Genomic DNA, 17,432 nt, shown 5'->3' with positions numbered 1-17,432 from the left:
CTTTCCCTTAAAAAGGAAGATTGTTTCTGAAGCAGGCAGACTTGTCCTTCTAATAAAATAATCTGATGACCACACAGCTGAGTAAACAGAGCCTGTTCAGTCGGGGGTTTCTTGGTACAATTGTCTATGCTTTTTGGCACCCTGCCCTCCCAAATGCGGGTTGTCTTTTATGCTTCTGTCCTGCTGACAGATAAAATCATCATGGCAACTTTTGTTTTTAACAGTACAGAGCAACTGATTTTGTGGTGCCTGGGCCTGGAAAAGTAGAGATGATCTACACTCCAGAAGGTGGAGGCAAACCAGTCACATATGTGGTCCATAACTTTGAAAGTAGGTATTATCTCTAAATTGTGATTGAAACTGGCATTTTTGGTTTAATTCAACCTTGAAGTGTTGGTCAGATCTGTTTGATGGTAAAATATGACTTTGAGGTAGAGTGGAGGAGGAGGTCTGGGCCTTACTCATTGATCTGGGAAGTGCTGAAAGTTACTTGAAATCTTCCTGGGATTGAAGAGGTATTTCAAACACACAGTTGTACTAGACTGGCCACCTGTCATGCTTCTTGTATGATGACTCTGGTAGAGGTATGTGTGTTTTTCTCTCTGATCAGAGGGAGACTTGCTATGTAAACAGGGCTTGACCTAAGGGGAGATATACTTGGGAACAGTTTGGGTATAATTCTTTCTGGTTTTAGTTTGTCTTGTGGGCTTTATATACCTTTGCAGCTTGTATCCTTCTTTATTAAACCATTTTTTACCTCAACAGAAATGAGAACTGGCACTTACTCTGCAAGGTGGAAAGGAGCTCTGACAAGGATGCTCCTGACTTCATAGGCTCTAGCTTTTTAAACAGATTTAGTCCCAAAGGTATTGGTGTCCCTCCTAGCAAAACTGTTGTGCTGGCTGTAGATACTGCTAGGCCCAGGAGGAGGAATCCTGACATTGCTGGGCTTTGTTGTGTGGAAACAATTACACACACATTGCTAGAACCCAAGGTATTTCTCTAAGGGCAGGATTCTGGAAAACATCATACAAGTCCTCTCATCTATCAAAAGGGTTCAGGATTTGAAGCTGTATGGTGACCCGTGTATGTGAGTGTGCAATGTTTGGTTTCTAGTTACAAAACAATGTAAACCACAGAATCCTTGTTTGTATGGAGTTGGCTTGGCAAACAAGTACAGATTGTGCCATATGACCCTCTCTTCTGTAATAATTGGATTTCCCTGGCACTCTTGCTCACAGAAGCCTAAATATCTACTATCTCTTGTTGCACAGCCTTTCATCTGGAGTTCACCTGCTTCACTGCCAGTCTTAATCCATTTTCATTTGATAGGTGACTGGTGAACCTGTAGTGGAGATGTCTGGCTGTTCCAGCTGTCAGTCTGATTCACTGCTCTGCATTGCATCAGCGAGCAGAAAGCAAGGAAGTGCAAAGACTGCAGATTGCTGCTGTTCTGGGGGAACTCCCCTCATCATAGATAGGCTGGCACAACAGTTATCTCCACAGTGCATAAGGAAAGCTTGTCCTTGTGCTGCACTAATATGTTCAGCCTTAACACTGAATCAAGAGATTTTAGTTGGCAGTAGGATTATATGATTGCCACGAGAGTTGTTTTATTGTGGGTTTTTTTTACCTGTATGCAAATAAGTATTTGAATGAAACATAATAGTTGTCACCCAGTAAATACAAAACCATGGCTTTGGATGACACAGTCTCTGTAGTGGATTAGAACCTGTTCTGTCCTTGACTCATAATGTAGGCAGGGGGAACAACATGTATTTTCACTGGTAACAACAGGAATTTCATTCCCTGCCAATATCAACTTTAAATGACCTTGCTATCTTGGCAAGCAGATAAACCTCCTCTGGCTTGCCCACCTCATTCTGCATGTATGTCCATGCAACCAACATCTGGAGGTAGGGAGAAATGGATATTAGGAAAGGATACTTTCAAAAATAATAGTAGTTCAAAAATCTGGGGTGTTTCCAGAACACAGATCCATGATAAAGGCACTGTACAACAAACTAGAGAGAGGTGGTGGTGATAGTAATGAGGTGCTTAAAATCAAGTACACAGTATCTACTTTTCACTAAGAAAACAAGAAGCTGGGCTCTGAAGATGGCAAAACCTTTTCATGAAGCCCTAGACCCTACTTTCACCCACAATCAGCCTCTCCTATGATTCAAATGCTGCTTTCCCCCAGGTGATCTGGGCTGTAAGTTTAAGGCATTTCCATTCAGGCTGCTAACACATCTACTTTACACAGTCTAAGTCATATGAGTGTTGATAGTTTCTCAGAGACTTCTCAGGACTTTCCCTTGCACCCAGATGACTGGCATATTCTTTCCAAACTTGCTGGAAGTTAGCCTGAGCAGGTGAAACAATGCTGCAGGGTAGGCCAGATCAGGAATGCATGTGGGGACTTGTTTACCTGAGCTAGCAAAGCAGCCTGCTGGAGTTAGTTCTGTGGTGCAGTCAAAGCCTGAAGGTACAAGGCACTTTAAGACGGAAGCAAACCCATTTCTAGCTTGACTGAGATCCCTGATCCAAACCACTGCCTGCTGATTTGATAGAAAATACTCTCTCTTATGGCTAGTAGGGGCTCAAGCACACTGACTCCTGTTATAGTTTTGCTGCTTAGTCTAGTATGTTAGTATTGACAGCTGGATTAGGAAGAAACTACTTATGGGTAGTAGATCACAGTATTAAGATGTACGTAGCTGTAAAACAATCACCATCCTCTCCATGTGTCACATGGATAGGACTGCTGGAGCCTTGAGCTGATGATAGCACAAAGTGAATCAACTGAAAGAACCAGCCTTAAACTAAGAACTGTATCAAGACACCTGGGGATAACTCCAGCTGCCTGCCAGAGTATGCTATGGGGATACTGTCAAATCCTTAACCAAAACCACATATAGTTGATTCCTATCTGTTCTTTCTCTGCTAACAGGCTGTGGTGGTGTAGCCATGGGAATGTACAATCTTGACCAGTCTATCAAGGATTTTGCCCACAGTTCCTTCCAAATGGCACTGTCTAAAGGCTGGCCCCTCTACATGAGCACCAAGAACACCATTCTGAAGAGATACGATGGGCGCTTTAAAGACATCTTCCAAGAGATCTATGACAGGTATTAGGTAGTTTTGTACTTCCTACTGCAGTGCATAAGTCTGTGGCAGAAACATCCTCCTCAGCTTTGTGATCTACTACAGTTAATTCAGAGTTTTCAGACACTCTGAAAATTGCAGCACTTTGGAGGAGCTGTGTCAGTCTCCCTTGTCCTGCAGGACACAGTACTCGATGTTTAAAGCTTTGCTAAATGTATCTGAGGTATATATCTCTCCTAATCAAGAGCTGCAGATTCTCCAGGGGCTTCTCTGTGATTCTGAAGCAGGCTTGCAGAGGCCTAACAAAGCAAGCAAAATAAATGAGTAAATTTCTTTTAAGGCTTTGTTTGGAGTTGGGTTTTTTCTTTTTACTCTTATCTCTATGCAGAATTCTGCACCTCAGTATGCACAATTACTTGCACAAATTGTGCAATCCCTGTTTATATGGCAAGGTGTTCTGGTTTTTGTTTTCCAGAGAATACAAGTCCCAGTTTGAAGCCAAAAAAATCTGGTATGAGCATAGGCTTATTGATGACATGGTTGCTCAGGCCCTGAAATCTGAAGGAGGCTTTGTCTGGGCCTGCAAGAACTATGATGGGGACGTGCAGTCTGACTCTGTTGCACAAGGTATGAGATGTTCCCTGTCCTACACTGCTACTACTAGGCTCAGATGCAGTCTCTTGTGACCGTGTGTCATATCTTATGTAATGGCCCAGGAGGGTTCAGAACTTTCATTCAAAACCTGTGGCCAGTCATGGAAATATCGGGCAGGCAAAGAATCTCTGATTTCACTTTTACAAGAAAATCCATTGAATGTAGACTGTGTAGTTGTACTTTTTTACCAGGTGGCAGCTCCTACCAATGTAATAGCTGATAGGCTTTCAATTCTCATGGAAGATGTCTGTACAGTTTGAATTAAGCTGACTGGTGGTGAGCATACTGGCAGGTGCTCTGCAGCTAAGGAAACCTTCAGGACCTAAAGCTACCTGTCAGATGTAAAGAGTGATTGACATGGTTAATTTTACAGACTCATAGTACTTGATCAAAATTCTACATGACCATGCTGCATGGTGCCAAAACAAATATCGATGCAGGACAAGATGTATGACTTTATGTAATATGCTCTTTCTAAACTAATGCAGTAAACTGCCTCCCACAGAGCAAGGATGTGTGTTGGACTGCTGAACAAAGAAGCTTTCAAAGACATAGATCTCTGAAACCTACAGGATTAGAAGTAATACAAATGCCCAGTTTTGCCAGCTCATTGTTCCTTTCACTAGAGCAGATGCTCTTGATATGAAGCAGGTTTGTTTCCTATCATCCCATGGGCAAGATAGTGATTTTTAGCCCAACACTGGTTATTTAGGATTTTTTTGTTCTTGTACTGCATCTTTACAGTAAAAGTATGTCCAGCAAGTTAGGTGAGAATACTGGTTTTCTTGAAATGGTGCAGAATGTCTGCATATCTATACTTCATGGTTCAGCAGCAGTTTCTGTTCAGACAAGCTGCTATTTTGACGTGTCAGGACTAGCCAGATAGTTGCAGCAGCATCAGCATCACTGCTGTTCAGGAATACTCACATCAAGGTTGGGAGGATGTAGGGAGATGGTAGGGTGGGAGGATTAAGGGGAATTCAAGGGGCCTATCCAAAGGAGACAGTGAACTTTTTAAACTTGTATTGTGTAGGCTATGGCTCTCTGGGGATGATGACCAGTGTGCTGATCTGCCCTGATGGCAAGACTGTTGAAGCAGAAGCTGCTCACGGCACAGTTACTCGTCACTACCGCATGCACCAGAAAGGCCAGGAAACCTCCACTAACCCCATTGGTGAGCTGCTTTTCACTGCCCCTCAGCGATCTCCACACATGAAACAACAGGTTTGGAGCAGGCACATCTGCATCTTTTCTGCAGAGAATTGCACCACTGAGTGGTGGAACTGGTAGTTCATAAAACATTTCTCTTCCGTGAAGGCATCTGCAGCCTGGAGCAAAACCAGGCTGGAATGGAGTGTGAGCAATAAGCTAGACCTAACCTAGCCTTTGAGACATGCTCTCACTTTTCAGCAAATGATGGGGTTTGTAGCCACAACAGCCTTAAGGTTTAGGTTGGTTTATTTTTTTATTTTACTCCCCTTTCTGTTGCTTCGAAAGACCCAGCCACCTCCAAAACTATGCACGTACTCGAAGTGTAAGTGCACCTCAAATGGGACATGAGGGAAGAATCCTGTCCAATTGCACAGGATCCAGAGTGTAATTGTAATACCAGGAAGAAGACTGCACCCTCCTTTCATAAGGGCAACTTTGTGTAACCAGAGTCCTACCACCGGTCATTCTTTCTGATTTGGGCAGGAGTAAAATGAGGTAAAATGGCACACACACACAGATTGCTGAGGCAGTGAGTAGGTTTGGGGGTTTGCTTTTCTTTATTGCTGCACAAAATACAAAGGATGCCTGGAGGAAGATAAGTGTTCTTTCCCACACCAGATTTTCTATCTGTTTTGTTTTATTATTAAAAAATTACCACATGACAACTTAGAACAATGTCCAGGGAGTTCTAGATGGACAAAGTAATCTAGTTTGTTCTCTCTCAGCCTCCATCTTTGCATGGACAAGAGGACTCGCTCACAGGGCTAAGCTGGACAACAACACTAGCCTCAAGAACTTTGCAGTTGCCTTGGAAGAAGTCTGCATTGAGACCATTGAATCTGGCTTCATGACAAAGGACCTTGCTGCCTGTATCAAAGGTCTACCTAAGTAAGTATGAAGTAATCAGCTGTACGTGCAGGAGGCTGTTTTGCTTAGGGTTTCTGAACAGCATTTGCTAGAACATTATTTTAATGTGGTGAAGAATTGCTGAAGTCTGGTCACAGAACAGGGCTTGTCTGTAGCCGGTGCAGTACAAACAGAACATGCGACACTCCCTGCTCTAAGTAGCTCAAAGTAGGTTGCTCTGTCCTTGCTATTGTACCAAATGCATGGGGGAAAGGGGAAATGAAGAAGAAACTGCAAAGACTTCTCTTATGACAGGATGGTTATATTGGCCAGATCCTGCCCTGTCCATTTATTAGGATGGAGACCTATTTAACTGCAAAATAGCACCTGGCTACCTCTTCTCTGGAGCCTTTTGGGGGAGAACCCCAACAACAACCAAAACCTATCAGCCTGATGAGTAGAACTCGTTTGTTTTTAAGGGCAAGACTTAGAGTTCTTTGAACAGTCTTCCCCAGTTTTGAGTATTTGAGTGGCTTTACAATTAATGTCTCTCTGGTTTTGTTTTGTTTCTCCCCCTCAGTGTCACACGCTCTGATTACCTGAACACCTTTGAGTTCATGGACAAGCTTGCTGAAAACCTGAAGGGGAAGCTGGCCTCTCTGCCTAAACTTTAAGGGACAGGCTCTACTCAAGCTCTGCTAACAAAGCATCTTCCATTTACACCAGAGTGTGTAAGTGTATCACACTCTGTTCTGTAACATTTCAAACACTAGACAAAAATGAACATGTACAATTTTTTAAATGTTTTAAAGTGTATGTTTTCTTAAAGCCCTTGAGGAGCTGCTGGGCTAGGCCTTACTTTTGCTAAGCAGCTGAATGTGATAGTATTCAAGCTCAGTGTGGGTCTGGATTCCTAATGTCATTCACAGCAGACTTGAGGTTTCTCTCCATGACTTTATTGATCTGTGTTTCTTTTCCCTGTTTCTCTCGGACTGAAAGCCAGTCTGTGCCACAGCTCTGGTCAAACCAGTGGTGATTTACTGTCCAACAGACCTTAGAAATCAGAACCGTCCTGATCTCTCCAGTACTGTCTGCTGGGTATAAAGTGAGCTCACAGGGCTCTGTCAGACCTGCTGCAGCCCCTCTTTGACTTAATTTACCTTTCTGTGCCAATCAAAACATTGTATCCTGATAACTAAGGGATTTGGTCCTATTGCTACAGCCAGGACTGTAGCATTTGAGAAGCACTTAAACATGCTGGAAACAAGCCCTATAGGCTAAGAGCCTAATAAATGCATGCTGCAGTGTCTAAATGCAGACCATGCATTTAGTTACATTCCAACTGACTGGATGTGAAGCATAGGAATTGTTACCACTTCTCCCACCCTGCAATTCATAAAGGTGCAAAATGTTTCTCCAGTTATTACTAGCCCTTCCTGTTGTGATAGAGCAAGTCCAGTTATGACTGTGAAAAACTATTCCATCCATGGTTTTTGTTTGGGGTTTGATTCTTCGGGTTTTTTTAAACAATATTTTAATTCAGACTAAAATAAAAGCCAGCTAACTCTCTGTGTCTCTTCTTCCTTTATGCAATTAGCAGATATGAGAAAACTCCGCCTCAGAGACTCTAGTACCTTTCAGCACAGTCCAGTACATGCTGGGATAGACTGTTGGTATGCAATATCGATACAAAATCATCTTTCCCTTCTTAGAGTAGTTTTAATTTCTTCTGGCCCAGGGCAAGATGTAATTTGTGTATGGAGGAATTTGAAGGTACCACTTCCATCAAAATGAAAATTAACTGGGGACTTGTGTAAAATCAAACTAATGTATCACCACTCAACAAAGATCAGAAATGAGTTATATGAGAAACTCCCACTCTGCAGCTGACTAGTTATAAGTGTTTGCAAAGATAGATAGAAATGCACTGTTAAACTGGATCAGCTAGTATTAGTATTTGTTTTGGGATAAGCATGTGCTTGTAATGCAGTTCTACAACTGCTAGCAGCTGTACTGCATTTTCAATATGAATGAACACAGTTTTCTATTCTGTTATATTAACAAAAACATATAAGAAGTGCAGCTGAAGAAGTCCCATTGCTGACCCATAACAGCGATGGCAACAAGTAGCAGGAATATTTGGAGATCTGTGTTCCCAGCTCTGGCTTCTGATATCAGTAGTTCAAATGTCTGAGCTAATACTTACCTTCTGTGCCACATTTGGGCATGTCACACTACAACAGCACCTCTGACAAATTCTGACAAATTACTTACTAGCTCCTACCCAGCTTCCAGCGTGACAGAGCACCAGAGAAAGCTTAGTACCTTTCAGGAAACTGAATAAATAAATAAAGGGGGGAATTCTTAAATTTTTACTTTTTGTTTGTTTTAATGACAACAATACAGCTAAAGTGTAAACAACGTAGTAGCATTTACCTGAATGCAGATGACACTCTTTTCCCTCTGTACTAACAAAGTTTCCGTCTTCTGGAGGACTCTACAGAGTACAGCAAGACCCAATTTATCCTGGTGAAATGATGGATGTTGCTGAAGTGCTGAGGAGAGAAAGGAATGCTTGTCTCTGTATTGGGAGAAGCAGTAAGTGTAGTCGTAAGAACACAGCATCCCTTCTCTGTCCTGCCATGGAGAAAGAAGAAACACCTTTCCTGCTTCCAAGGAGGCATGTTCCCTTCCTCTTTACTACTAATACAATCACTATTTTTCCTATTACTCCCTCAAATGTTTAATATCAATAACCTTCAAAGTTAGACACCAGTAATCTAAAACACCAAGTGCTGGACGCCAGTGGGCACTCAGTCTGCAATGGAAAAGAGTATAGAACTGCCCGAAATACAGCTGTCTGCTTCACAGAGCTCTTGGACAGGGTCCTTGTAGCTCCTACCACCAGGTATAGCCGTTTGTACCAACACTCCCAGCAGCAGACCCCAGCTAAAGCTGCCTTTGATTAAAGTATAGCCTTGCTTGCCTCCAGTGCTGACACTGTCACTAGCTGTGCGCATCTGTGTCCTAGATATTGCTCAGGACTGGTGAAAGGCTCAGTTTTCAACTCCATAGTTATGCAAATGCCCACTGACAGCAAACACAGTGAGAGGGGATGTATCAGTTATCTGACAAGTCCCCTACGGAACAGGAGACCACTCTGAATTCTAGGGCTATCCAAGGCTTCAGTAGTCAACCTTAAACATGACTTTCCAGCAGACTGCTCTGCCTGTAACCTAGGCAATGGTAGGCACAATGTCAGCACACCTCTTCTGCTTGCTGTCCAAGCAACTCTTTCATACCCTCTAAGAAGCCCTTGTAGGTATCCGCAGTGCTGGAAGATCAGCCCTTCAAGGTGTGCTCACCCCAGGCTTGTGCAGAGCCCGTTAGCTGGCTGTGGTGCCACAAGCACACACAAAGACTTCACAGACAAGCACCCAAGCATTTAAAGGTGGAGGGTGGGGAATAAACATAACAAAGCTGTTATACTACCCACATAGGACAGGACACTTTATTTCTACTTGAGTTTATTAGTAGTAGTATTAATCAGAATAAAAAATAAGCTATGCAATAGCAAAGACACACAGCCGCTAGGAGCTTAGGGGCTGACCGTCCAACCAAAATTTTACTTCTGGCTTCATGTCTCCTCCCATTGTTATTAGCTTGGCTGCCTTGGCACTTCCTTCAGGAAGCGGTTCTTTTTCCTTTATCTTCTTGGTAATTTCCTTGGCTTTCGCAGTTTTTTTCTTTTTATTTTTGTTGGGAAGGTTGTGGAGGAAGTCGGTATTTGTAAATGGGTCACCCTGCCTCAGTTTGCTGCAGAACCAAAAGGGTTAGAATGAAGCATCAAGGTATTTCTTTAACAAGTGTATGATTTCAGTCTCTAAAGTTTCTGATTTTAATGAAATGCTTCCACTATAAGATGACTGAGCAATACAGTTTGTTCCTTGCCCAGGAACAGCTGTACCAGTATAGAGTATCTTCTGACCGGGTATAACCAGCTCCTCCTAACAAGTGCAAACCATGCCCCTTTTCAGGGAAAAAATGTGATATTACCCAGCAGCATAACAACAAAGTCATCATTTCAGGAGTTAAATGGTTCTGTACAGTAGCCATTGGATGTACTGAATCTACAGTTTCTCAGGGAATAGATGCAGCTACTTGTTAAGGTACTTGTATCTGACAGAAAAAGCAAATAGAGATACAGCCTGCTCACAAGGGGAAAACCCTCCTCAAAACCTAGCATTTCCTTCACAAAATCCCAATTCAAACATTAAAATACAAGTATTATTTAGTTGTATAAAACATTAGATATCATAGAATGGCAGCGATTGAAATCAGGGCTTTTGTTCAGCTGTCTTTATTTAGGCTGTATTTCATCCTAATGCTCATCCTTCATTACTACTGGAATACCACAGATGCAGTCTGCCAAAACGTGCTTATTTCAATGAAGGAAATATCATCTTTCGTAGCTTGGTACCAGAAGCCTGCACATGCATGTGTGATAATGCTCAATTTTGGCTTAACCACATTGTGGTAGAAGAGGAGGATCACGGAAACATGAAGGGCAAGAGGAACTTAAAGATAAACAAAGTGACAGATGGTCCAGCCTCAGACAGCAAGCACATGAGAGCACAGCAGGAGTTGTAGTATGGAAACAGTCAGGGGAAGGAATAGTTTAAAGCCCAACCTGTTGAGTTTTGGCTCTTTGTAGCAGCCTGGCTCCCGTTTCCGCTTGGATGAGCGCCCTGACACTCCTTCCGAGATAGAGGAAGGCAAAGCGCTGGCATTGGTCAAGTCCTGCAGTGGCCTAGTCGCTGCAAAGGGAGACATGCACACAGGTGTTGATCAAAATGTTGTCAAATAATCTCTAGATATCCTAAGAAATACAGTGCCAAACAGAGGAGTGCTGCATTAACAGGTTTCTTTAAACACTGCACAATCCTGAATCCAGTCATGTTCCCTCTAAACTCAGGAGACCATTTTTGTCTAAACATCCCAAACCAAAGTCAAATTAGGTTCCTCACTGTAAAAATACAGGTTACTAATACTGCTAGTGTCATTGGGCCCTGGTATAGTATTAAAAATATACAGAAATGATAGTTCTAATGCCCAGGAGCTTGCAGCCTGGAGGAGAAAGCAAGCTTATGGCACCCAAACTTCTGCCAAGACACAGGGCCATGCAGATGTTCACTGCAGCTTTCAAAGTGGAGTCTGCCAAAAGCGGGAGGGCAGGAGAATAAACTTCCTCCCCCTGTACAAAGTGCAGCCCACTCTAGCTGTAACAAGCCTGTTTGTCAACTGTTACATAAAGGAAAAACCCCACAGAACAACTCTCTGTGTACAGAGTGTCCAATAACAGCAAGCTCCCGAAAAGGCTCATCTTAACTACTGTATTACCAGCCAAGGGGGACACCCTCCAAATCCTTTATTTTAAAAAAACTACCACCAAACCACACAGCACAAACCCAAAACAATAAGGGGGGGGGGAAACCAACACCAAGAGAATTTAGGTAACTTCTGATGATGAATTTCCATTTAAAATTACCGCCCAGAGGTATGGAGACTGAAACCTTGCAGCACTGACCATTCCAGATGGAAAACCTGACATCTTCATCATATTCCATACCCCAGTAACACAGACTCTAGTAGGCAGGGTCAGCATCAAATTACACTTTTCAACTGCTTCAGTAATTGATTTTCTAAATTGACAGGCATGCCCTGTAGATAACAAGAGTAGTGAAACAACTCGTAGCACATGCTCCTAGTCTTTTCCCAATATCCACACATGAGCAAGTGACCAGTAATTCTTACAGGAATGCTGATATACTAGAAGCAAATGCAGCCACAGAAATGACTGGCCAGCACAAATGGAAGTATATTAGTCACTGATCCTTAACTCTGAAAAAAGTGGAGGGGAAGCAAAATATAAGCACTTGCTGCATGGATTTTTGGCATCTCAAACAGGTCCCCTCCCCAGCCTAGTACCTACCAGCTTCCTGTGAAGGTGAGCTCTGAGATCTTGGCTCCACCTGGCTTCTTTCCCCAGGTATTATTTCCTCTACAGTCGTTTCTTTAGATATCAGGGAGCTTTCCAGTGAAACAGAGGATTTCTGTGGCATTCTGTTGCCCTTGGTACTTAAGCTCTTGGAAACTGATGCATCTGTAAGCCAGGAGCTGACAGGCGAAGCTGCAGAATAGGTCACACAGGAGGATTTAAGACTGTGTGAAAGGTCTGTAAGATTATTTGTCATCTGTTCCTCCAGGTAGGCATCTGGATCAGGCAGAAGATCTGTAATGCAGGAAAACTTCCTTGCTGGGACAGTTTGCTCGGATGCAAGTTCTGCTGAACTTTCAGTGAGCACTTTGGCACTTTGTCTGGCCAGGGAATCAGTCTCCGGAGGTCTAGAGGTGGTATTCTCCCTCTGAGGCTTTGGTTTGGGATAGAACTCTTTTTCTGAAGTGCTCACATTGTTGTCAACTTTAGCTTGCCCCATTTCTTGAAGGCCCTCTGTCTGTTTTTTATTGCTCTGAGCAGCTACCATCCTCTGAACTCTGGGGATTCTGCTAGCTTTCCTTCCAGGAAGAGACCTGGGAGGTACAATGTCACTGTCTTCAAGATCTGTCTGGACACAACCCAAGTTTTCTGCAAGATCCAAAGGACTGACAATGTAAGTTTTCCTGCTGCGTTTAAGATTACCTTGTAAATCCTTTGTGCTCTCCTTAGCTACTCCTTGAGCTACTCCTTGAGCATCTATACATAGGCCAAAAACATCAACTTCGTTTCTCTGATCATGACAACTGCCTTTCCTGACAGTCTTCTTCCTGCTTGTCTGGCTTCTTTTAGGCTGTTCTTCAGCTTTGGCCTCTGGTGTTTTCACACTGTTTGGCAGATTCTCCTCCCCAAAGTCACCTTTTTGCCTAATTATTCTAGTTTTTCTGTTGTTTTTCTGTCTGATGCTCTTTGTGCTCACACTTGAGTCCTCTTGCAACACACAGGCACTTGAGGTCTCTTTCCTCAAGAAAAGTGAATTTTGTAGACTGGAATCATCTGGGGGAACTTCAAGACTTGTGAAGGTACAAACTGGGCTTTTTGACAAGCTCTCCATATGCTGGATCTCAAAAGTAGCATCCTTCTTAACCTGTTGCAGTAAGTCACTACTTTCAAGACTGTGCAGCTGTGCTGGATTCACCACATATGTTCTTCTGGAAAGGAAGACTTCATCAGTTTTTTTGGAATGTTGCTCCACACCACAGCCTGTGTTCTTGTCAAAAGCCTCTGCACAAAACTTCTGCCTCATCTCTTCAGACTCACTAGGACATGTTGCAACTTTTGGCTGATGAAGCTTCTCTGTATTTTGAACACGCTCTTCGCCTTGAGGTCTATCAGGATTACTTTCTCCCTTTTTTTTAATTGCATTTGTTTTCTTTTTCCCCATACTTGCTTTTTTACCAGTTTTTTTCTCACCAGTTTTACAATTACCTTTGGTTTTAACCTTCACAGGAACAAACTCAGGGACTCGGCTATGTTTGGGGTCCATTTCAACCCCACACCCAGTTCCTTTACCCTGTGGCTGATCACAGAAAATCTCTTTGCCCAAAGATTTTCTATCAGGAGTAACAGTGGTTTGAGCAGGTGAAACCAGGGAGGTGGGAGATTTCAGCTGTGGTTCTGTGTTGCTCTTTCTGGAGCTGCTGCTTTCCTTTCTCATACACCATTCAGCTGCCTGAGTGGAACTGACAGGTGGGCAGACATCCACACCAGAAGATGGAGTGCTTGTTGTAACCAAACTGTAATACTTTCTCCTCTGAGTAACGTACCCTTGTGAGAGACGATCCAACAAATGTTTTGCCATCTCATCACCCTCATGTGAAAGAGAATGACTTTCCAAGGAAAGTGCTGGCAAACTGTTGGGATTTTGTTTGGTGGCGCAAAAGGCCTCTGTTGGAAAGACAAAATTTATTCCTAAAATTAAGCAATGCAGCAGGCAAATACGAGCTTTCCCATACCACTAAAAGCCATGCCCCTCACACTGCCACAAATCCAGAGCATAGAAAAAGCATGATTTTGTGTCTACAGGGACTCCCCAAACTTACCATCTAACAGAATTGCTCAGCTGGCTCCCCTCAGAACAGAAAGGCAGCTGGAAGCAAGACCCCTGAACCAGCCCTGATATTTAGGAATGCTCATCATCTGTACTAGAGTTGTTATTTATATGGCAGATCCACAAGGAACAGAAGACGTGTATCTGGTTAAATTCTGGACCTTCAGAGATTCCCGAAAATCTTACATAAGCTCAGTGCCTATTACTGAGAAATAGGCCTGAACGTCTTTTCCAACCTGGTTGATGCTATGCTATGAGCGATCTCGAGCAACTGCAAATATGCCAAAATGTCCCCACCAAGCAAGACACCCTATTCTGGGATACACGTAATTCTAGTGACAGCAGCATCACTAAAGTACGTGGTTCCTAACAGTCATTAGGAGCTGCTGGAGTGACAGTTTGGAGTTTACTGGAGCTATGGCACTATGTTAATTTCTAAACACAGACACACAAAGTCGTAGCAGAAGAACAGTAGAAGATGCAAGTTTACCTTCAAAGATGCAAGAACCAAGAAAAGCCTCTTGTGCTTCCATTACTTCAGTCACCTTATTCTCATTCTCTTCCTGGGGCGACTGAGGCTTCTCAGCAGTCTGTGGTGGCAAAGTGTCTTTGGAGGCAACAGGCACAACTTCCAGGGGCTCATTAGAAGCAGGGCTCTGAAGATCTAGTGAGGATGTCTGTACTGCTGTGGAAGTGCTACCATCACACGACTTGGAAATGGGCACCCTCATTGGCATCCCTGTAGCCCTGGTGAGAAGGAAGAACGGCAATGGAGATGTTCCATACCTGTGACAGGCCCCAGAATCCAGCAGAATAGCTACAGCTTTTAAGAGTTGCCGAAACACATTTCTGAAGGATTCAAGTGCTGCAGAACACACACTGCCCAGCCAGGCCAATTTCCCATTTTTGTGCAAGCACAGCTCATAAGGAAGGCACACTGCTGCAAACACAGAAGCAGGAGAAAAGTACACTGAGGCAACAAAGGCGGCCTTTTAGCACACAGGTTGCAACCACAGGTTCACCTCACTGTAGAACACCAGCACAGCTGCTTGGAGATACATGTGTGGGCAGCTCCAAGGGCTCCCCTGTGTTCAGAAGGGAGATGAGACAGAGGAGCAACAGAGTTCCAAATAGATTTTAAGACATCCTGGTCCGATCTTCTTTCCAAAACACAAGTTTACATCATACAAGCAGAAGACTATTAAGCATTTGTATGTAACAAACATCAAAGCAGCCAGCTATGGCACTCACTCACTCGAGGAGATCTTGCAGTGTTCACCAGGTACAAAGGAAAAACCACCTAAAAGCAATGTGCTTTCAAAAAAAGGAGTGAAAAAGGACCAGTTTATACACAGACCTGGCATTAGGACAAGTAAGACAAGGAGTGACAATAGAAAGGCACAAAGTAAGGGAAAAGATGAAGCAGTGGTGGTTTAGAGAAGACCTCTCATGTGAAACAGACAACTGGGCATGTAAAACACAAGGAAAAGTTTAGCATTTAGAAATTTAGGACAAACTTTGTGATATCTGACATTTTAAGGCCCACCTCACAAGCTGACCATCTGCAATATCATCGGCCCAGCTATCTTCAGTTATGCTGCTCTTCTGGCCATTCCACGAAGGTGCAGAACTTGTATGGAACTGAAAAACAAGAAACAGAAAGATGGTTTAAAGCTCTTGCAATTCCCCATGCAAGCTCCTGCACAGAAACAGAAGCAGCTCAGTTTCACCCTGGAAAGTACATCAAATATTGCTGGTGACCCTGTCCCAGAGCCAGATTCTGTCTCTGCAGGCTTAAGGATGAAGTTAAACTAGTTCAGACTAGGAAGCAGGAATATTTTCCCACCCACCCATAAGACAGGACATATGGAAAGTATCCTACTCCCTGCACTGAGTTGCCATGGCAACACTTAAAAAAAAAGAATAGAAGTCACAACCTGTCATAGCAGAAAAGTCTATTAGCCAAATACAGCCAATGACCCAGAGGAAGGCAACTTGGGATAGGAAGGTACTGTAGCCTTTCCTACAAAAGTTACCCTGGAAGTCATTAACACCAAGCTAAAACCAATAGGATGCAGCCAGCACAATTCAAGCAAGCCAAGAAAACAGCTTCAGCATCAAACACTGAAGTAAGTGGGCAACACAAAGCAAAAGCCAGAGACAAACCCAGATCCCTTCCCAGAGCAGCATGCTCACATCTCCCATGGTTTACCTCAGACAGCCGGGCTGTCTTAACTGCAGCCATAATGTTCTCAAGTTCTTTCAAGGCATTATCCTATGTTGAGATAATAAAGAGTGAAAAAACATAAAGTCATTAAATCAAAACATCTATTCCCACAAGGATGCTGGTAGCCAGAGCAAGCCATGTTCTGGAGAGAACACAGCTTGGAAGAAAGAGTAAGCAAATGGTGACATTTTTCATATGCAGAGCATGAACAATCAGTGACAGCTCACTCCTCCCAAGGTTGAGATGATAGTACTGCACACTTTGCCTACCACCCCTCCCAATGCCAGCCACACTGTCAGTGCCATACCAGGAAGGAGAGCTTGTGCCGCAGCATCGCATTCTGGAAGTGGCACTGCTCTACCTCCTTCTGTAAGATGGTCTTCTCCTGGGTGAGCCGTTGTGCATTGGCTTTCATTGCATTGAGGGCCAGGGCCAGTGCTTTGTTGTTGTGCTTTAGGGAGACTTTAATAGTGGAGGAGTTGTCTGTAAGGGATAGAGAAGTATCACACAGAATCAGCATCCAAGGTCTCATCCATGCCTCCTCCGTCATCATACTTACTCCTCTTCCCAGAATAGCCTCTGTCAGGCTCAGATCCCTACAACTCAACAGCAATATAATTCCTTCCAGCAACAGAATTCTCCAGAGAACAGCAGGAAAAGCTTAATAATAACCTGCAACACTTCAGACAGACACTCCATCTTGAGTGGGTCATGCTCAGTCAGCAAGCTACTGCTTTGACTCTTAATAAATGATGGTGCGGTTCATGTGCCAAGTTTAGAAAGATATGCTTTTGACTTTGAACAAGTCCCTGTAGTTCTGAGTCCTCATGTCCATCCAAGAAGAGGAATAAAAAACCCACTTTCCTTTGTAGTAGCCCTTGAACAGATCTAGATCTATGCTTCCTAATTTCAAAATAAAGTAACAGAAATACCTAGCTTTTCAAGGTAGTTCAAATTATCTCATTCACTCTCATTGCATTATTTCCCCCATAAAACCAAATCACAGCTGGGCTGGCTTCCACACAGGGTTGCAGATACCCTAAAATATTTTCCACACTACTTATTTTTGCTGTTTGGATCCTGAGGACTGTTACCCACACACAGCTGTCCAATGCCATCTGAGATGCTGCTGAGCAGCCTGTAATGGTCCTAGCTGCTGCTCCAAAGATTTTGTGTTAAACCTACCAGTCAGAGATACTTCATACACCTTTGGGCACCTCAAGAAGTACTTGACAGTCATCTGAATTCACTAGAAACCCACCCACAGAGAAGCGGCTGTT

The 17,432-nt window shown here is 43.4% G+C and overlaps 2 protein-coding genes across 2 annotated transcripts in view; one reads left to right on the top strand and one right to left on the bottom strand.

The window, feature by feature from the left end:
* The window catches only part of IDH1 (isocitrate dehydrogenase 1 (NADP+), soluble), a 10,377-nt gene extending 3,592 nt beyond the window's left edge, over positions 1 to 6,785 (top strand). Inside the window, exons 3-8 of the mRNA XM_010013026.1 lie at positions 225 to 330; positions 2,954 to 3,131; positions 3,584 to 3,735; positions 4,796 to 4,936; positions 5,700 to 5,862; positions 6,401 to 6,785. Coding sequence (XP_010011328.1) covers positions 225 to 330; positions 2,954 to 3,131; positions 3,584 to 3,735; positions 4,796 to 4,936; positions 5,700 to 5,862; positions 6,401 to 6,494 — 834 coding nt within the window. The 3' untranslated portion in view covers positions 6,495 to 6,785. The remainder of the gene's footprint in view (positions 1 to 224; positions 331 to 2,953; positions 3,132 to 3,583; positions 3,736 to 4,795; positions 4,937 to 5,699; positions 5,863 to 6,400) is intronic.
* A 2,625-nt stretch (positions 6,786 to 9,410) lies between these two features.
* LOC104404570 (shugoshin-like 2) lies at positions 9,411 to 16,635 on the bottom strand (the record flags this gene model as incomplete). Its single annotated transcript, XM_010013027.1, has 7 exons — positions 9,411 to 9,636; positions 10,511 to 10,637; positions 11,813 to 13,762; positions 14,416 to 14,672; positions 15,472 to 15,566; positions 16,138 to 16,200; positions 16,460 to 16,635. Coding segments are annotated over 7 exons (2,894 nt in total), but the record flags the coding sequence as incomplete, so codon positions are not given.
* Positions 16,636 to 17,432: the final 797 nt, after the last annotated feature.

Source organism: Nestor notabilis, unplaced genomic scaffold (assembly GCF_000696875.1).
Source record: "Nestor notabilis isolate BGI_N333 unplaced genomic scaffold, ASM69687v1 scaffold17354, whole genome shotgun sequence".
NCBI classification, from domain to species: domain Eukaryota; kingdom Metazoa; phylum Chordata; class Aves; order Psittaciformes; family Psittacidae; genus Nestor; species Nestor notabilis.
This window is presented reverse-complemented; position numbering and strand designations above follow the sequence as displayed.